The 21,860-nt window shown below is 41.4% G+C and overlaps 1 protein-coding gene across 2 annotated transcripts in view; it reads right to left on the bottom strand.

The window, feature by feature from the left end:
• The window catches only part of LOC100881424 (neurotrimin), a 29,864-nt gene extending 8,289 nt beyond the window's left edge, over nt 1–21,575 (bottom strand). Inside the window, exons 1-4 of one of the 2 annotated variants that reach the window (XM_003703247.3) lie at nt 20,759–21,575; nt 6,821–6,972; nt 2,057–2,267; nt 578–874 (exon numbers count right to left, since the gene is read on the bottom strand). In XM_003703247.3, the coding sequence (XP_003703295.1) occupies nt 578–874; nt 2,057–2,267; nt 6,821–6,972; nt 20,759–20,828 (730 nt within the window). In that variant the 5' untranslated portion in view covers nt 20,829–21,575. Of the gene's footprint in view, nt 1–577; nt 875–2,056; nt 2,268–6,820; nt 6,973–14,556; nt 14,753–20,758 lie in introns of those variants that run through there. The other variant, XM_076532169.1, reaches the window with a different exon arrangement.
• Nucleotides 21,576–21,860: the final 285 nt, after the last annotated feature.

Raw genomic sequence — 21,860 nt, 5'->3', positions numbered from 1 at the left:
TAGACAAAATACATACTGAAAACACGGACATGTATTTAATTTAAGAGTTGAGTTTTTTAAGAAAATTCATCACAACAGAATAGAACAATTTGTCCCAAAATAGGATCATCGTGAAAGTGGATGATTAAGGCAATTAGAAATAATAGTAGTTCTTCTTAAAAAAATTAAAGATCCTCACTTAATTATGATAAATAAATAGCAATGGAAAATGGGAAATTTTGACAGCGACATAATGATAGTTTATAAAATTAAGAGGTTAAGTTGATTAAAGAGGAAATTGTTTCCTGCTAGCATCCGCATTATGCATCGAATCATGAAGCGCTCGGAGTACAAGAAGATACTTAATTGGCCGCTTGATTCTCTATGAATCTGCATACGGATCATACTCGAAGCGTAAACAGTTTCTGCTACTTAACAAGTTTGCCAGAACTAGGCCAGACGAGAAGCGAACCAAGTTGCCAGGCGAACTAACTTCATCGAACTACTGCCAATCGAAGCGCAAGTTGCACCTGTATCCGTGACTGAACTCGAACCGTTTCAATGAGAATATGTGTTATTGGAACGCGAAAATGCTTACCATTCAACACGTGAAGTTGCACACTCGCGCTGTCCAAACTGCTTGGGCTGCAGGTGTAATTGCCCGAGTCCTCTCGCCTCGCTTTGTGGATCACGAGACTGCTGACCGTGTCATGATCTATTTTCTCAGTTTGGATGTCGATCTTGTTCAACTGATAATCCAGAACACGGTCGCCCTCGTGATACCAGAAAACGTAGAAGGGACCTTCGAGGGACTGCTTGATCACGCATCGTATGGCCACTGTGCTTCCGGTCTTCACGTACATGTCGCGATCGCCTATGATCTCGATCTTTGGCACTGGAAAAACGTCACAAATATCGTTTGCAAACGCACCAACCATAGAAGAAACGAAAACTAAAATTAAATCGTTTGACGAGTTTTACTTAATTAACCTTCGGTGGGTTTAATAAAATAAAATTCACAAATATCCGTACCGATTCGCTTAAAATATATCGGTAAATTTGAATGTGCATGACACATTTCAATTTTAAATTTGTTCGACATCGACACACACTTCGCATGTAAAAATTTCCATAAAAGTTGTTGGAAATTTTATCGGAGGAAGTTATGGAAATATATTACGTGTGTGAAAATTTATATACATAGGTAAATTTGTCGTCCATAAATACACAAATCCCTTTAAACTCTTTCCACACAACGGATAGTTATCAACGTGTTCGACGAAATATGGTTTGACATCGAAATTCGAGGGCTCTTTTCACCCCTTCTGAAATGCGTGACTGTGGTAAAAAGGAATACCGGTGAAACAGTTTTTTTTCAAGTATTAAACCGTACTAAAAGGGCATCAATAATATGCGTGTACCAGCTGCGTAACATTCCTTGTATGACAAAGTAAATCAATTAACGAACACGTCAAGCAGTTACTCGAGCTGACGTTTTATCGTACACACGTGACACGCGAAACAGAGAATGTCTGTACTTTATGCTCGTATAATTTTTATCGCGTCGTTTGAACACGCTGGTTTGCGAAGTGCTCGAACGATCGATGACATAGCTGTTTCGTGATGACATAAAAATAACGCTCGAGCGTAAACGAACGATAGCGGTTATCTCAACGTGTTCTAGATTGACGACGCATACAGTGCGTCCTACCCTATCTATCCAATGCAATCGACGATGCACCGTGCTCGCAAAGAAATTTCTACGATCAATCGATAATGCGATAAAACTATCGATGAAAATGGCTCGTAGAATAAAATAATAGAACGAAAAAGTGTACAAAAATCTATTGATTTATAATTGATATTGTTTAACTATTGTAATATTCAGATTCAATGTTGTATGTGTAGTAAGAGGAAATGAGGTAAAGATTCGATGGTACTTTGGCTCAAATTTAAATAAGAAGGATCATGCAATAATTGGGTACATTTAATGAAGATGTTATATTAGGTCATTTTAAGAGTCAGCATAGTTTATTTAGACAAAGTAGAAGAGTTAGGATTTTGAAGCGATACTCACCGACGATGTTGAGCTTGATGATGTGACTTTTCTTCGGATCGGTGGAGATTTGGCACTCGTACTCGCCTTCGTCGCGTGCCTGGACGTACTTCACCTGCAGGGTCCAGGTGTCCGACGCGTCCACGAAAAGCGCCTGGAACCTTTCGTCCGGGATGAACATGGTTCTATCTACCGAGAGGATATGCGAGTCCCTTCTTCTGACCCACGACACCTTTCGTGAGAACAAACAGAGAAATATCGATAACAGGACCACTTATGTTGCTCGTATCTCTTCCAATTTTATCGCAGGGGAAACATAAAGTACATTACGTATTCAGTTTTTACATGTATCGTTAACTCTCGTCGTCAACCTTTAATCTGATTATAATACCGTGTTGTATGACGAAGAAATGTTTCGCGATAAATAGCTACGCGAGATATCTCCATGCGTGATCGACTCGAAGTCCACGATAATATAGAGTCTATATTAAATTTTTATTTAGAGCGACTTGGAAATAAGCGCAATGCTGATCCACATGTTCGCAATACGTGCGAGACAAATTCTCGTGAAAGTTTGTCACAAGCTTGGAAGTGTTTAAAACTTGTTTATAACCTGGACAAGAACAGTTCCCGGGTTGTCGTGTTCCTACCATACTTTTTCATCCTTATGGCGGGCAGAACACGCTTTAAAAGTTGGCTCACGTATTTCGAAATCATCCCGTACGCCGGTATATAAATCCAAAACAGAACGGTGCCCTTTCATTTCTTGAAACGCGAACGTGTAGCGTGCATGATGTTTATGGTCGTCGCGTTGTTCCACTTTTAACCGCACGAACGCTGTAAAGTTTACATCGAGAAACGGCTCATTTAACTCTCTTGTGTTGCTTTCTTATTGATATTATCGAGACTAACTCAAATATTTTCATCGAACTTTGTTCGACTTTGTTGCAGAATTGATGTTAAGTTGATAACCTATTTATTATGATTAAGAATTTATAGCACGATATGAGACACAACGCGATGCAGAATTATATAATAAAATATTAATAGACTCATTAAATTTTGCTTTCCAGTAGTACAGAACAACGTTAAGTCTAACGGGGAAATATGTAGTTATACTTTTGTCCGAGCAATTTAGGTCTAAAAAAGGGAGGATAATCCGGTTGATCGTTTTGCCGCGAGCACATCTCGTGAAAATTATTAATCCTTTCTCCGATACTCGCTACGTTGTCAGATTTTTCGTCGGAGCGTCGACGTTTCTTCCACGACGAGGACGAACAAAAAAAGAGAAATAAAGGAACAGAGACGTTTGCACGAGACGAAGTGAAATTCAACTGTATCTGGCGGATTTTCGCGAGCTCCTCCCATTGGCCACTGGCAGGAAACGGAAGCTGAAAAACCGTGGAAAAAGCTGGCCGAGAGGAAAAAGAGCGAGTCGAGCCCGTTCGATCAATCTTCTTTCTCTTGTCTACGGTTAATTTATCGTGGCCCGATCGGTTTCGCGAACGTTCTTTCTGTGACACGGCTTCGAAGAAATCGTATTAGCAGCACGTTCAATTTATTTACGCGATAAGTATCACCAGGTCAATTCAGCACGCACGACGTGTAATGACGACTTGTAACGAAAGTTGCAATCAACGAAGTGGACTAATTGAACCTTCGTTCGAGTCCAGTGTGAAATGATCATTAATGATGATTGTAGATCGAGGAGAACTTTGCGAGTGTAATTTTCGAAAATTATACTAGTACGCTGTATGATATACTATCTTTATCGATGAACGCCATTTTACTAATTGCCTTTTGATAACGATTGCTGATTTCGCATTTCGAAGTGAAAAACACTTGCATTATCCGATGGCGTGCACCTACTCCTTTAATAGATTCTATTACCTTTTTTGTTATCTTGATTATCTTGACCTCTTCGGGAATACTTAAACATATTTTTATTCGTAGCTTTAATCGACATGAGGTCACATAATATGTCATTACCGATATTGTATATTATACATATATTTTCTTCTCAATTTACATTAGAAAGGCAACTCGAAAAGTAGGTGAATGCGGAGAATGCAAATGTACGTATTTTCAAAAATCATCGATAAATTTTTCATCCGAATAGTTCGAAGAAGCGAAAGGGATTAATCATCCTACCGGGAGGTCTATCGTTCGCCAAGAGGGAGTCGATCGGTTCCAGGAACGTGGAATAATTATTCAAGCCCTCCGATGCGACACGACATATTCCCTTGGCGCATTCCTCGGAACAAAATGGAATGGAAACGGAACGCGAGGAAATAAATGAAAAGTCATCGAGGCAACCAAGCGTTCCGCGAAATCGCTTTCGATCGTGTTCAGAGGGTTGGCGAGGCACGATACAATGCTCTCCCGTTGACAGAAAGTCACCGGTTGAAGTACGTTTAATTCCGGGCGCGATAAGTATGGCAGGGGCAAACGGGGCACGAGGGGGGGGCCGCCGCGAGTCGATTCGGGGGTTCGCGACCCTTTAGTACGCAAGCGGACGATTATACGAGGGTCGCGTGTCACCAGACACTTAGTCCTGCCACTTACGACGTACAACATGGTTGTACACAACGCTGTACATACGATCGAGGTAAAAGTTCGCTAACGAACGACACGTACCGTGTACATACGAAAAAGTTTTATTACCGCGTCCCCAAAGGGCAACCCACTCTTATTCTTTCGCCCCACTACGCTTTGTATGCGCCGCATTAAATGCTTTTTCACTTCCGATATGTACGATAGCACTGGTATATTAACCGTTTGCACCTTGGCTGCCACCTTAACTCGGTCTTGATAACTTTGAAGCTGTGCCTGATATGTTGAGACAGTTTATGTTAACACTTTGTTACCCACCACGGTTTGCGGAATTTACAACTTCTGCCTTTTTTTTAATGCGCATGAAGAGATCGCTGATAAGATGCACCGCAGAGTTTCAGACATATTTAATATTTACATTTGTAGTCCATATCTGATGGAGTCGTAGGTTTAATTTAAGAGGAAGGACACGTATGTAAACTTGACAATTTGTTAACTTTCTGATTTTCATCTTCCACTGCAGGCTTTTGTAGGGTGAATATCCATGCGGAAAAGAAGGCAACACTCGGTTTCCAGTTGATCAGCTTTCAAGTTAGGCAATTCCGAAATTACCAAATGTTAACACATCTCTGAATCCGTTCGCTGCGCACATTCTGAGCCAAAACGCTCTTAATCCACTTACAGTCCACTCGATGGCCCGCTTCAGCGGTCCCATAATATGCTCCCTATCCATTTCCCTAATACCATTGATCCGCAACGAGTCCATTTCCGTTGCTTCCGATACACTTTGCCGTTCTTCTCTCGTCCACATGGGCTCGCGTTTTCACCGCATTCACCGACTTACCAGGTGTCTTGATATTTACGCGCATGAATCCTGAGCGTGCACAAACGGTAGGAGAGGAAGGGTTGAATTAACCCCCTGTCAGGTTGAGCCGGGTATACACAGGGGAGCGTACACCTCCAGCGTTGCTCGTAAAATTTGCGGGGCTCGTATAATCCGTTCTAACGGTCGCGAACGCGGACAGATTAGACTTTTATAGTCGAGCATAAATTGCATCGGAGATAGAGTCAGGTTGCATCGGGATCGCCGTTTTATCGGCCACCGTTTCGATTATTGTAATAGCGTGAACCGGACGGGCATCTCGTGCGAAATATCGACGGAAACGGTGGCCGATAGTAGCAACTCTTTGATGGCGGATCAACGGGTTCATGGAAACCAACGGCGCGATACCATCGATGCCGGTTCACTCAGAAAACTGGCTATTCGCGTGCAAATAAATCTGCTTTATCTGGCGCTCAGGTGACGCCGCTATCCGGTCGTGCTTTTTGCCACGAACGAGGACGTGATAGCAGTTCCGAAAATTTCGTGAACGCTTTCCTATCGACGACGAAATTAAGGAACTCGTGATTTCTATGCCGAGCACCGCGGCTTGCATGACTTCTTCATCGATTTCTGTCCCATTTAAAAGGGTCTCGAACAAGGGTTGTTTGTAAAGTTACAAGCGATTCCAGATTTTCTGGAAATACGGCAAATATATTAACGACGAGCTACGGGAATTAGCGGTCTCTGCAATGAGCGTGTTTCTGCGGTTGCATTACGTCCTCGCCGATTTATGCGATACTCGGAAACGCTTCGAACAACTGTTGCCTGAAAACTTATCAATTAGTGATGATTTACGATACATCTATTTTTATACTTGCACGATTCCTGTAACTTTTTATGGACGAAAAATTCGTTAATTTTCTGACACGTTTATTTCTAGGGTTCGTAAAAACTTTCCATTTATTTTTACACTATCTAGAAACGCAAATGACAGATCTGACGGGTAAATTAGCAGGCTTTACATTATCGTTCCAAATATATCAACAACGAAATTGAAGTCGTTAATTTTCTGATACGATTATTTCCATGGTTAAATGTCTATTTGTGTGCTATTTAGGAGCTCGTTAAATATCACTTATCTGACAGGAAAATTAGAAGTCATCAGAAATTCGAACATATCGTTGAGACTGAAGGATTATTAATTGCCTTCTACGTTTTCGGGATTCTTCGACGATATATATAAAATAGACTATCAAGAATCGTTTTGCACTCGGAGTTCGCCGAAATTTATCGAGAGTGCGTTCGAAAATATCTCGAAGAAACGATTGCAGAGAGGTTATAAGTATCCCTGGCTTTACCGCGGATACTTCGAATTTTCTTACGACTTAAAATAAAAGTGATGGACTTACCGATTTATTACCAAGCTGTCGCACTTTGCATGGCAAGTAAGCATGACTTCCCAGCTGAGCCGTGATATTCGTGGGGGTGTTTGAATCGAAGTACGGCCCCATGTAAATCCCGTCGTACCTCTTCACCAACGAATGGGATCTTGTGCTCACCCCTGAAAGATTCCAGCAATTTTCAGATAAGACTGCACGCCAGCGAAACTGGCTTCTTTAACCCCTTGGTATTGGGGAGATTGGAATTTCAGGACGTTAGGAATTTCCAATTTTTAGAATTTCAGGGCTTGGAATTTTTCGACTTCGGACTTTGGAATTTTTAGATCGGGTTTTACGAATACTTAAATTTTTCGTCTTTAAAATTTTGGGAAATTGGAAAGATTGAAACTCTGGGAGGTTGTAAAGATTGAAAGTAACTTTGAAATAATGGAACTGGCAGATTGGAATTTAGGAAATTGGGATGTTGACTTTAAAATTTTGGAACTCTGAAATATTTCAGGTGTTGGACTTAGGAAATTTTTAATGTTGAAACCTTATGTATCCAGGAAGTTAACAATGTAATTTTAGAACTTATATATAATTTTAATACTTAAAAATTTCTGAGTTTTGAGATTTTAAATCTGCAAGTCTCAGAAGTTTGAAAGATTAGAGAAAAAGTTACAATTTAGGGAAGTAGGCCTCGGCCCACTTTGGAGAGCTTTATTAGGAATTAATAATGAAGTGGAGGAAGTGGTCTACTAGGGTTTGAATATGGACCACTTGAAATATAGGGCCATTTTACAGGTTTTCTCTTATTAAGAACAGCATTAAACTATGATTCAGGAAATGATGTCAAGGAAAGCAGATAGTTAATGTCTTATCTCGTAGAACGTTTTACTCAACATATTAAAAGATTTTCGACAGATTTCACGCCATTAAAATACTTCATTCATTACATAACTTCCTCGACAATAATAATAATGAGAATGAATTATAGTAATTACATCGTGTAACAGTGACAGCGTAAAGTGTCTTTGAGCAAGTAGTATAAGTCAGTATTTGTACCAGCTCTGCCGAAACTGAAAACGTGTCGAACCAATCATTGACACTCGAGAGTCGCAGTAGAGTGCGATTTAACGATCATAAAAGACGATGGGTACTCAACGAGGTCGTCAGGAAGGCGATTTTATCGCCTAGGAAATTCGCAACAAGCCGAAAGGTTTTTCACGTAGGCGTGCTACTGCAAGCATGAAATCGTTTGCCTCGTCTCTTCTCGAATCTCCGGCAAAGTTCGCTCTTACCGTGGCCGAACGCCTGTTACATCCAAAGAGAATACATTAAAATGGCGTTTTGACCGCGTTGCCTTGTTATCCCGGCCGAATTTACATTGTACGGATACCGGCGTCGTCGCCGTGATGGAATAATAAAAGGATCGCGGGAATATAGCGTATTTCGGATCCGTGACGTCCATACAAGGAGATCTTTTCGCCCTCTCTTTCTCTTTTCCGCCGCTTTCACCCTTTCAGAATAAATCCTATCGGGGTAGCTTCTGCCAAGCCATCGTGTGCCTCGGGGAAATGGATACTAATCCGCGAGGATCCCGAACCGAGGGATCCGAAGTGGGATCAGTATGGTAACGTGGGCTTCGTTCCAACGACCTTGAGGGCCCACATCCGATCTGTCTTCTTAAGAATACAGAAAACGCGTGTTTCTTCCCGCAGCTGCTGCTTTCCGTAGCGACACGGTTATCGTACATGCTCGGTTACCTTTATTGTTATTGCAAACAGGCTTTAAGGTTTGCCCGAGTAAATGGAAGCAGGGGAAATTTGTTTACCCTACGAGAGGCAAAATTAACAAAAATACCCGGCAAGCTAATATATTCTTCCGTTTACTTTACCATGTAAATTAGGCTCGCAGCTTAAGTTAGGCTTAATGATAGTACAAGTAATTTGCCCAACCTGTCCCATTTCTCCTAGTTTCAGTACTTTACTTGCTTAATTGGTTTACACGAGTAAATGGGACCTATAACTTTACTCTTATTATTTATTCTACCGGTAGAAATTAAGTTTATTACTGCTCCATTTTTGCTAATTTTGGACTTTGATTAGCAAACTGAATGCAGTAATTCTGTCAGTTATACTAACGGTAATTACTCCGTAATTGTGACACGAACAGCTAATCATTTATAATTTAGACTTATTAATGTTCAAAATATAATTAAAGCTTAATTAACAAATAAATTGCAATCAATTGTCTGATGATGAATGAAAACTTCAAGGTCCAATTTATCAAATTATTATAATAATGCACGAAATACTCTTCTTTAATTCTATTATAATGTTCAGAATGAAAAGCTTAATTTTATCAAGAGATTCCACGAACGGATTCCATATAAAAGTCATTAATTAAAGTTAATTATTAATCATTAAATTCACGAGTGCAAATTAACAATTAGATTTTAACTTTCAATTAGCAAATACATTAAATTAACAGGGAAATTTTACTTCTCATTATGAAGGTACCTAATTATCCATTGTAATTTAATCGTGTAATTCTTGACGAGGTGATTAAACACTTCGAAACTCCGCTCTGCCATTCACGCTTCCTATGAATACTTCAGTGTTTCGTGTTACCTGTTATTCCGCTTTATTACTAAAATATTCTCCAAAAAAAAAAAGAATAAAATTGTCTCACAAATACGTATTCCATCTGTAATCATTTATCGACGTAACCGAAAGAGCAGCTCGTGTTTGGATACTCGCGGAGTACGTAAACTATTGCTGCTTGAAAGTTATTTGATGGAAAAATACGTCAAAGAGATTCGTCGACGACACGGGAACGCGAACATCGTAGAAATTCGTGCGCACGCTGTCTGCGGGAATCGAGAGGAGCCTCTCTCTGGATTTATCGTCGATGCTTCAACTTCGTGTAAGTTTATACGAGGTGCACGAAATACGCGAAGAAGCGGCGCACGGAAAAGAAGAAGAAGAAGAAGCGGAGGAAAAGGAAGAGCTCGATAAAACAGCTATTGGGTAAAACTTTTTACGCCTCGCAGCTATCGTTGGCAACTCGTCGTACGGGTTGCTTCGGCTCGTTCGCTTCCAACGCCTCTCGAATGCCAAACGACTTTCAACCATCGAATAATGTTGCGTGGAATTCGAAAGTTCTGGCAGAGTTAAAATACACGATGAATGGCCGCACGGTGACGCGAAACCGAGCTATCTTTTCTCCGGCTAAATAACTTGCACTGTGTTACGAAATGAATGGTAACTCCTTTCAAAATACTTCGTATTGTAATCGCTGAAAACGGTTACGTCAGCGTTGCACGAGAAACCGTTGTTTTCGATTTAACGTTCATATAGAACGCGAACGTTAGTTCCTCGTCAATTAACGGATAATTACGACACAACAGTTTACATCGATCGCGGTTAAATAATAACATAGTAAGTGTTTCTTTTAAACATGTGTTTGACTCGTTGGAAATAATGCCGGTCATTATCGCGTCGCAAACAAAAAGTTCCCTGTCGTTTGCGAACGACGTCATTGCGGTGAACGTGTTAAGCCAGCATAAGGAGAATGCATTAACGCCGCTGCTGTATTATTCAACATGTTTTATCCGGGGAAATGAAAGAACAGCGAAAGAAAGTGATGCCGAATTCGCGCTCGAGTAGAACGATCCTCGATTCCGCGGGCCAAGTAGAACAGCCACGTATTTGCACTGACGCGGTAGATCGACTATTGTTTCCATTCGTCAGACGTTCGTGCATCTACCGATCGCTGATTGATTTTAAATGAAAAATTAACATTTTCAACGTGGGAGCTTCACAACTTTCGTACTTTAGAACTTTCCAACTTCGGTAATTCGAGAATTTAGGACTCTGAGATATTGGACTTTTGGGATTCGAGAACTTTTGAAGTCTCAGACTTAGGGACTTTAAGACGTTCGAAATTTGGGAACATTTAACTTCCGAATTAGTGTTTAAGGCGCTGTATTGGACTTTGGAATTTTGGTATCGTGATACTTTGAAAGGTCGGAATTTTGAACTTCTGGATTTCTGACTTTAGTAACTTTGATTGCAGGATTATGATACTTTGATATTGTAGCTTTTGGAGATCTTGAGACATTAAAACTTTAGAACCTCTGAATTTATTAATTTTAGAATGTTAGGCTTCTAACGATTTCTAACTTTTGTAACTTTGAGACTTTGATTTTTTTGAATTATGAAATTTTACGACACTGCAGCTTTTGGAGATCTTGAGACATTATAACTTCACAACCTTTGAATTTCTTAATTTTAGAATGTTAGGTTTTTGATTTTTGTAACTTAGAGACTTTGACATTTTTGAATTATGAAAATGACACTGTAGCTTTTGAAGATCTTGAGACACTAAAACTTTAGAACCTCTGATTTTATTAATTTCAGAATGCTAGGTTTCTGACTTTTGTAACTTAGAGACTTTGACATTTTTGAATTATGAAATTTTACGACACTGTAGCTTTTGGAGATCTTGAGACATTAAAACTTCACAACCTTTGAATTTATTAATCTTAGAATGCTAGGTTTCTGACTTTTGTAATTTAGAGACTTTGACATTTTTGAATTATGAAAATGACACTGTAGCTTTTGAAGATCTTGAGACATTAAAACTTTACAACATCCGATTTTATTAATTTCAGAATATTAAGATTTTGATTGACTGAAATCTATAACCATAAGATTTCGAAATTTTTTATGACTCTGGAATTTTTGAATCGTACCTTTGTAAAATAATGCGTCGCAAGTGAATTGAGCGCGAAAAATGACCGTCGTCGAAAAGGGGTTGTGGCCCACAAAAGTTTGAGAAGCACCGTAGTAAACTTTCGTTATATTCCCACGGACAGAGTTGCAGCAGCGGAAAATTCTTGGAGTTGGCAATATACTGGGTTGACCAAAAAGTTTTCTGCTTTGATATTGGACGACCTGTATGGATCTCCATGCTTTATGTAGGAGACCATTATCAATGTTTCCAAAAGTCCGCGTAACAGTGGCAATATACCTACGTATCAGATTCGCAACTAAATTGCTGATAAAATTCGAGTGTTTCTAAAAGACTCGCAACTTTACATCTAACATTAAATTTTTATAAATGGATAACTCTTCGTCAGATACGAATTTGAAGTTCAAGTACAAACTTCGAATATAAGAAAATATATTAAAGAATAACGAACAACTTATAATGTATATTCAACTAATAAAAATAAAAAATAACTAATAAAAGAATACAAATAAAACCAAGTCACTGTAGAAATAATCGACGACGTAGTTAAAATTTTTATTGGAACCGTGTCATGACTGTGTTTTTTATCTGAAAGTCCTCGAAGATATTGGAATAAGCTCCCCGAATATTTTCCTTGGAATTTTAATTTGGAGAACTTCCGAATAATGGGTGACTGTGTCGTACAATAGGCGATATGCTAACAAAGGCCGATGACTTCTCGAAAAGTCAACGACGTTCGATCGATCGGAACGCGTCATCGCATCGTCGGCAAAAATCGAACGTCCGTATTGGCAAATAACGTCCGGCCAGATAAATCCACACCCTTTCAATAATACCGGGTATTCATAACATTTAGAGTGCACGGATTATTGCATTATTGGCATCGATCGATCGTGGGTAAACGGTCGAGTCGTGTGTCGAGGCGAGTGGCCGAGTTATATCGAAGGCTAGCGATATCCGCAATTGTCTGCTGCAATTCAGAATGGCACATTATACGGCTCCGTTTCGACGATACGAACACTTAGTCGCCTACTCGGTGCACGACGTTACGGAAACGTTTCAGTGGCTCGAACGCATCCGGTTTTTAACGGCGCTGCAAAATACGCCGACGGAACGCATCGTGTCCCTCGGCCACTTAAAACAAGACGCCGCTCTCGACCGTAATTTTAAGCTCGTGAAAACCTACGAATCACCGCAACCATTCGTAAACATTCTGACAGAGTTCTCTACGAATTTTGCAATTTCGCAACTTTTGCATTTTTCGAACTTTTTTGGGTTTTAGAATTTGGGGATGTTGAGACGGGAGATTGGGACGTTAAGATTTTAGAGGGACTTTGAGATATTGGGACTTTGAACAGTTGGGATTTTGAGAGATTGGAACTTTGGGAAATTGGGACTATGAGAGATTAGTATCTCAGGAGGTTGCCACCTCATGGATACTGATACTCTAGGAGTTTGAGCCTTTGACACGTTCGAACTTTGGGAGTTTAGGACTTTAGAACTTTGGGACTTTGGGAGATTGAAACTTTGAGACATTAGGACTATGAGAGATTGAGACTGAGAGATTAACACCTCGGTAATTTAGCACTTTGGATTGCTACTCTAGGAGTTTAGGTCTTTGTGTATTTGAACTTTAGGAGTTTGGGACCGCAGAATTTTTGGACCTTGAGCGAGTAGAACTTTGGGAAATGAAGACTCTGGCACATTGACACTTTGAAATATTAGGATTATGAGAGATTGAGACTTTGAGAGATTAACACCTCGGCAATTTAGCACTTTGGATTGGTACTTTGGGAGTTTAGGTCTTTGGGTATTTGAACTTTGGGAGTTTGGGACCGCAGAATTTTGGGACCTTGAGAGGTTAGAACTTTGAGAGATGAAGACTCTGGTAGACTGACACTTTGAGACATTAGAACTATAAGAGATTGAGACTTCGGGAGATTAGCACCTTGGTAGGTTGACATTTTGGAAGATTGATACTTACAGAGTTTAGAGCTCTAATGCACTCAGAGTCTAGTTTGACACTTTGGGACTTTGTACACTCTAGTTTGGCACTTTGAGACTTTGGAAACTTAAGATTTTGAGACTCTGAAATATTGGAGTTTTGGAAAATTAAGACTTTGGATCATGAAGTTATTGAAACATGAGATTTTTTAGATATTAAGAGCTTGGGATTGAGACATCGAAAGGTTGGAACTTCAGGAGAATTTTATAAGTTTAACACACTGGGACATTGGAATTTTGAGGACCTTAGAACTTCAGAATGTAATATTGAAACCTAAAATCAAAGAATGTTGCATCCTAAAGATGTATACTATTGTTCATCACAAAATAAATAATTTGAGTAAGCTAGACGATATTCAGCTTTCGACGTCAAGCAAATAATTATAGCTACATCACATCATCGCTACAGGACGCAATGTGATAAATGTAACAAAGTTGCTAAAATCTATTGCAAAAATATTGTTTATAAATAATGTTGACTGCAAGCGTCACATCGTCAGATAGAGCCTTATATAGCATCAGACTCCACGTTTTTCTTTGTTAGCCAACTGGACGTTTGAAAATAAATTGAACAAAAGTTACAGGGTCAACTGCTTCTGTGGATAAAGTTTCGTTGTATGCTCGAGAGGGTTGGACGCTTAAAGAAGTATCGTGAAGACCTTGAAGACAAAAATACCGTCGTCAACTGTCTGACTGTCCCTTGGTGCAGTAAAAACGATACGCGGGACGTTCAGAAGGTTCTAGAAACCAATTCCCTGCAACTTTCTGTCTGCGCTTTATTATATTAGCACGTAATGCATTTATTGCGTTAAATATATTAATAATGCATTAACGTAACATTGGATTAATAATTCGATTAGTTCTGACCAATAATTCGGTTAATTCTGTGATCCCAAAGTTTCAATGTCCACCAAATCCAAAGTAATAATATTTTCTAAGTAATTTTATTTCGTTAGAAAAATGTAAATTAAATGAAATCGTTCGCGAGTTATAGATTGTCTTACAGGAAGTTTGTAGAATCGCAGCGTGAGACTTATCAAGGGAATTATCACTTGAAGGAAGTTCTCCGGAAGATTAATGATTTCGAAGATCGACGTCTTAATAATAGATAGATAGACGATTTAAGCTGATCCAAGAAGTGGATATTGCTCGTAGATTGGTTTCTCCATTGACGTCAACATGCACCATCTGCCACCTCGGAATCGCTAAATTAAAAGAACCATATATTTAAACTAAAGACTTAAAAACCCTTATTTATTAAAACACCACCAAAGTATTCTAAATTTCACTTTGCATCACTTTACGACAAACTACTTTTAACACCGAGTAAAATTTATCAAAGCACTTGATTTTCCAGAAGATTAGAAAGCGATTCGAAACTTTTTTATCGGTATACGCTAACTTAGCGGTAGTTTACTTCGCCGGAAGTTAAACATCACAGTACACAACAAACCTCATAAAGAAAAAAGTTCAGTGAACACAACAGGGCGATAACGAGACCAACACTGACCGCTAAAAAAGAACCATAAGCTGTTTGTACAGTGTATAGACACAGAGTCTGAGGTAACATATCGACTGCCAGTAGAAGCATAGGTGTCAGGTAGACGAGGTCATATGTTCTACCTCTATCATTTGCGTAGGTTCTTATTTTTACTACAACTATTATTATTATACCTCGTATAGCTGTTCTAGTAAACGCAATTTCTATGAAGCTAAATTTAGATTATGGATTCATCGAAATTTTCATCAGCGTTTTACCCTGACGGGATTAAAATTAATTTTTAATGAATTGAATAGATCAATTAGTAATATCTGAACGTAAGGATATTTTCGAATTCAGCAACTAGTACCATCGTATTCGTTACGAGCGATGATTACTCAAAGCGAAAAAGTGAAAATTTGGATTAGCACCCTCGGCGAAAGACAAAAATGAATCGGGGACAAACTCGTCGATCGACTAACGAACCCTCTTGGTCGATCGTATCCCGCTAATTCTCTGGTTCTGATTCGATATCCTTTTAGCCGTATCTCGGGTGATCGTTCCACGCTCGATGAATCGATTTGCCAACGCGTTTCCGTTCAGACGGCGCGAATTGGAGTGGCAATCAGTGCGCGGAGACCCGGTATCGCTTGAATCGGCGACGCGTACGACCAATCAAAGCCCATCCTCCTAGGACCCTCGATCCTCCGGTGCAAGAGGATCCTTCACCGATGCAAAATATCGAGCGCAACAACCTCTCTCGAGATCTAAAACTACGCAACTATTTAGATACCGCAAGTTCGGCTAATTTTCAAGTTAGCTGGGACAATCGTTATTCTGTCATAAACTGCTAAATTGTCTCGTTAGTACCTTTTGTCGACCTCTTCAGGGTTTAACAGGAGAAACAATGATGGACAGAGCTAACCAAAGTTACCCATTACTAATCTGAACAGTAACTATACCGATGTATAATGTACTCATACGTTAAAATGCAAAATCAAGTAGAAAAAATAAATAAATAAGTTGTAACTGATTATCTCCAGAATTTTATTTCCTACAGTTAGCGTTACGTTCGCTGATATTCCCTCAGAGTCACAGAGTATCAACTTCTCAAATTTCAGAGGAGAATCGACGTAACATCAAAAATCCTGACATAAGATTATGCGAGAAATTAAAAGCTTACGAAATAATTTTGATCGAGCGATTACATTCAGCAGGATGTAAAATTCCATTTGGAGGAAAGTGGACTTAATGCACCCTGCAAGGAATATGTAGAAATAAACGTCGTTGGCCTACTCGTTTTTTTCGTATCTCTGGTATAATTGAGAGAATTATTTGAAGGTGCCGGACGGTTATCGTCGACATTCCTGGAAATCATGGTTCGCGCAAAGATTACCGACAAAGGACAAGCGGATGTCGGTGGGTGAGCGAAAAGCGGAAGAAGGAGGAACAAAGGAAGGTTGGCGTAAAGATTATGACCGACCTTAATGCGAGATATCGTTCATAAATTTCACGGAGAATGAATCACGGAGGCAGATAAATGGAACGTGGCTTTGATAAAGTTTCGTTGTTAACAATAGAACAGTGCATTGCTTCGATAATAATGTGGAACATTTTGGTAGTTGATTCCAATCCTTTGATGTACGAAGGAAACAATGTTAACGGGGAAACGTAAACCTGAAGAACTGCTGCGAAGAGATTGAGGCTGTTGAGAAGCAATTCTATACTCGACACAGAGGTTTAGCGAACATTAACGTAGAATTGGGAATTTATGGCTGGCGATATTTGTATCTTAATAGAAACAACCTATGCTGGGTCACGGCACTGGAGAAAATGGCGGAGTTCATTTTCGAACGGTAAATTTTCATAGTTACCAATTTGCAAGTCCCATAACTTTCGAAATAGAAAGAGAACTTCTCTTCGTGTTCAAATAGTACTCTGAAATCAAATAGTAATTTGCAGACGTACTATTTGATTTCCGTCTGCAAATATAAAAAATCTTGTACGAATAGAGCACATAAAATCAGATAACTTGCATTATTAAGCGTTAATTGTTAAATTCCTGATAAAGCGGTGACGAAGAATAACGAGGTTTAAAATCAAGAATATACGTTGCAATGAAATGTGCAATCGGATGAAATCGTCCATGAAAAGTCGCGGTTCTGAAGAGAGAAGGTCGAAAGTGGAAATAAATTTCTGGAAAACAGAACGTAGCATCCCTGACAGATATTTCCCTGGAGACTCGCTCGGTCGATGCGGAGAGTCGAGCGTCGACGGGGGTGCGTTTTCCTTGTCGCTTTATTAGAACGACACGTACGTACTGGCGTTCCGTGTGTAATTTTACGACGTCATCGGGCACTAAACTCAGACATAAATCTGGATTTTCAGTTTCCCTGAAGATCGGCTGCTCCACGCCCTTCCAACGAAGTTAACTCGATTTTCTGTCTTACCGGTTCATCAAACATTTACGTCCGACTACTTTCATCGCGCGCTTTCAACACTGCACCGCCATGATTTAATGGACGTCGCTCGATTCTCGTTCAATCGAGCGGTATTAGCAAAATAATTATTTATTTTACGCGAAATTAAATTTTATGGACGAACAAGGAACAATAACAATTTATAATTTTTATCCTCTGCTAATGGTGTTGATCTTTTCCTCGCGTATGTTGTACGATAATTGCAAATCAATCGCTAAAAGATAGAAAGCAATTTGTTTGTTCATTAGTGGGATGTTTTCAAAAGAAATCTGTGTAAACAAAAATTAATTAGAGATATTCGTGTATTATTCAAAATAAACGACAGAGTGGTTCACAACGCTTCTGTTGAAAATAATGCAAAGACCCTGGGTTTGACCAACGTGTTTGCAATAATTGCAAATTGATCGTATAAAGTTGAGAGACAATTTGATTATCAATTTGGTTGCCTTCAAAGAACCTTCATCGGATAAAATTTATTGCGACTACCATTCGCCATTACTCGAACATTACAAAATTATTTTCCTTTCGTTAGTTATGTGATACATCAGAACTAAGTGTAAGTATAATTGTAAAGGAGTAGAAGTTTGGGTACGGTCCTGACCATTGCTCCAAATTCAGAACCATCGATATCCCGATATTATTGCACTACGTCACATCCGCCGATATTCTTATAAGTCTTATAAGTTTCTTTAAATTTCGCTGAAAGTTTCTTATTGGATAATTCGTAAGCTCGTTCTATCGATTTCTTATGAGAACATAACTTTGAATATCCAAACTAATAATAGCCGTCGAACTCTGTAGATGAAAAAATTCCTTCCTCTCGATATACCGAAGATAAATTTACCGTGACTAACAACTTCTATTGGATATTTTTCAAATCGTTGTACAACTGGCAAGCAATCGATTCCTCTCGAGAAATTCAATCGAAAATATACAAGAGAACAGAATTCTTCTGTGTCCAATTTTACCTGCGATCTCCATTCAATTTGTTAGAAAACAGATTCGATGTACATTTTTAACTTGGTTTTGCATAGAAAATTGGCTCGTAGGATTAATGTCGAGAGGCCACGTATATTTTCGACGTAATATCACGAGAGGTGGAAAATCTTAGCCGATTGCGCATCGAGAAACATCTTGAATAGTGCAATACGGCGCGAGGGAAAATGAACGTCAGACAAGGGAGTCGTAACCGAGGAAGCGATTTTCCGTAAGCGGTGGTCGTCGGAACGCCGAAATCCTCATTCTGAGGTAACTACGTCGGTCGCTTAATCACTGCGAGGTATAATCGGTGGCTGTGCCGCGATTATGTAGCTCGAACCGAAAGTGCATAATGCATCGCGTCGATGGAGAAATTGTTTTCGTGTTGCGGATTCGGAATACGGCCGAGCGCGTAGTTGAAATCAATTAAGAGTGTGTTCCGGTAGGATGGCATGGAAGGCTAAGCGAGAGCCAGAATTCGGTAAATTGTTTAACAAAATTACCGAGCGCACGTTAGTTGCATTAACGGGATCGATTTGTGCTTCGCGTTCGGGTACAGTTCTCTACGAGTGTCGTTTTAGTTCGCGGTTTGGCAACCTTTTGCGTGTATTTCAACGTTTCCTGCTCCGGGATCGTTCGGTTCGATAACAGGCAACGAAGAGAGAGGCTCGGGACATATTTATGAAGCGACCGATGCAGATAACGAACGACTTGATCGATAACGAGTCGATGACCACGCTGCATACCGAAAGGTTTTTTCGCGGTGTCGTACACGATCGATGAAGAAAAGCAGTGTCGGATGGCGAACTTGATAAATCCCTTTTCCGTCGACGTCGTTTCTGTTCGGCGAGATAAGGAGACCCGAGAGACGCTTCAACCGGGAAAGGAAAAATATTAGCGAGTGACCGAGGAGGGTGCTGGCAAGCTTCCGCGGTTCAAGAGGAAGATATATATTCTGGCAGATCATTAAGATAGGACATGTCGAGGGTAGTGATCCGTGAATTAACGTACTTTCCATTGAATCAGCAAAAGAAAGTTACGCAGGACACGGAGAAGAGTAATTATCGCGCTGGCTGGGGGTTAACTAACGGGGAATTTCCATAAGGGTTACATAAGCTCGGAAAATTGATGCTCCGTTTCACGAAGAAGCGCAGGTAATCGCGCGGACACCGTGTCGTGACCCGTATAAGAGACGAGACGAACCATTAACTATACTCTTTTGATAGCGGCGAACCACCGTAAACGGGGCGCAATAAAAGCGAATAGCACGAACGCGTCGTTCTGACCGACATAATTAAGTTTATAGTCATTACTCTGTCGTCGAGAGAGCCATCAAAAACACATCGAAGTACGTCGATGGAAAAACATCGAACACTCGGCCGATTCGTTCCTGTTCCGGTACGTTTCTCGACGTACACGTTGTTCTCTCGACTCGGTTATCGTCGAGAGAATCGAGAAGAAAATTTGAATCGCGTACAGAGAGACGACGGAGAGAGAGAGAGACGAAATCGATAGACACGTCCCTGAACGACGTCAGAGCGAAGATGAGGGAACACGCTACCCTTCTGCCTTCGCCTCGACACCCCCCTCCCATCTTCCGTAACCCCGATGACGGAATCATCGAGTCGACACGGTGACCCGACAAGGATAGCGAAGAAAAAAAACGAAGGGATCCGAGAGACAAAGAAGAGACCAGGGAAAAATACAATACCGTCGCCGCGACAAACAAGGGCGGCGCTAGATACAGCCCTGGACCGGGTCCGGAGGCAGCCCCCTCCCACCCCCTGCCTACGAGTCCTCCTTTTTCCTTCCACTCGCGTATCTCGATCCTCGCGAGTCATCGATCGCGAATTCACGGAGATCAGCTGCCAAATTCCACGGGGAACGACAGCTAAGCGACACCAATTCGCACGGATCCGCGTGCTAATTCACGTACGCACAGTTACACCCCAAAATCTGATCGATCCATCCGCAGTACAAAGTCTCCAAAGCCCCGCCTGTCCCTTCCGCACCCTCCCCCTGGTTCTCAGGTTTAGCCGGTAGAGAAAAGCGTATCGGCAGTCAGCACCGTGGACCTGGACCTAGGGCACACGAGACGATCACCGTTGCCGAAAAACCACGTCCTCGGCTGGCCACGTATCTCGTGGTTTCCAACCAGCGCTTCGGTACACTTTCCCGCGGGAACGTTGAAAGATCGATGCACGGATCCGCGTGAGCCAGCACTCGGAACGTGGCAACATATGTCGCGCGGAGCTGAACGGATCTTACCGGTGATGCCTAGGAGAATCCAGCACACGAGGCACAGGACGTAGTAGTTGACGTAACAGGATCTCCTCATGATGACGAAGATGAGCGGAAGGACGACGACGACGACGACGGCGACGAGGAGAACGACGACGCGGTTGTCTCCGACGGGTCCACTGACATCTCAAAACAACCAGCACACCAGCCCGGTGCACCGTCTCACACTTAGCCCTCCGTCGTCACTCTGTTCATCCTCCTTGGCTCGATGCTACCAGACCTCGTGCATAGTACCATTTACTCGCACCTCGTCCTTTCCTCGTTCCCTCTTGTGTCGCGCACCGATTACGGAGACACACCACCGGACCGGTGTTGCACTGATCACATCGTCTCCCGACCAACTGTCGTCTACGCACCGATTCTTTCTTAGACCGTATACCTTATACGAACGTATGTATATCGCGACGTGGACACGTCTTTCCAACGTGCGTCCGAACGGCCGGCCGTTTCTTGTACGCTCGAGTAATCCGAATGACGGCGCGCGCGATAGCCGTCACCGGGGGCCAGTGTTGTCGCGTGATTCGACCCCTTTTTCCCGACGATCCTTCAACGCGGCTAACTACGACCGAGTTTTGCGTACGGGTCGTCTGCGGTTCGTCGTCCCGGGCGAAGCTCTGAAACCGCCGGGCCTCCAGTGGCACTGCCCGCGCCCGCCCGGGGATTCCGCGCAGGCGTGCTCTTTCTCCTCTACTCTGCCGATCAGTCAGCCTCCTCCTTCCTCCAGCTCTCGCTCCGTCCCGCTTTCTCCTCTTCTCTTCTTACCCCTTTCTCCTTCTCGGTCTTCTTCTCTGATTACTACTACTGCTACTGCCGCTACTACCACCACCACCCTCGACCACCACCACCACCAACCACCGCTACCGTTACTACTACCACCGTCGCGCACACCAGCCTCGTCGTCGTCTTTGTCGTCGTTGTCGTTGTCGTCGTCGCTGCTGCTGCTGCCGTCGTTGCTGCTGCTGCTGCTGCTGCTTTTGCTTCTGCTTCTGCTACTCCGCCGTATTACTACCACCGTCGTGGTGGTTGGTGCTGTTCGTTGCTTTAGCGTCTTCCACGCTTCTTGCTCTTC

The sequence above is a fragment of the Megachile rotundata genome, chromosome 5 (genome assembly GCF_050947335.1).
Source record: "Megachile rotundata isolate GNS110a chromosome 5, iyMegRotu1, whole genome shotgun sequence".
Lineage (NCBI taxonomy): Eukaryota > Metazoa > Arthropoda > Insecta > Hymenoptera > Megachilidae > Megachile > Megachile rotundata.
Note: the sequence above shows the minus strand (reverse complement) of the source record. Positions and strands in the feature narration are given on the sequence as shown.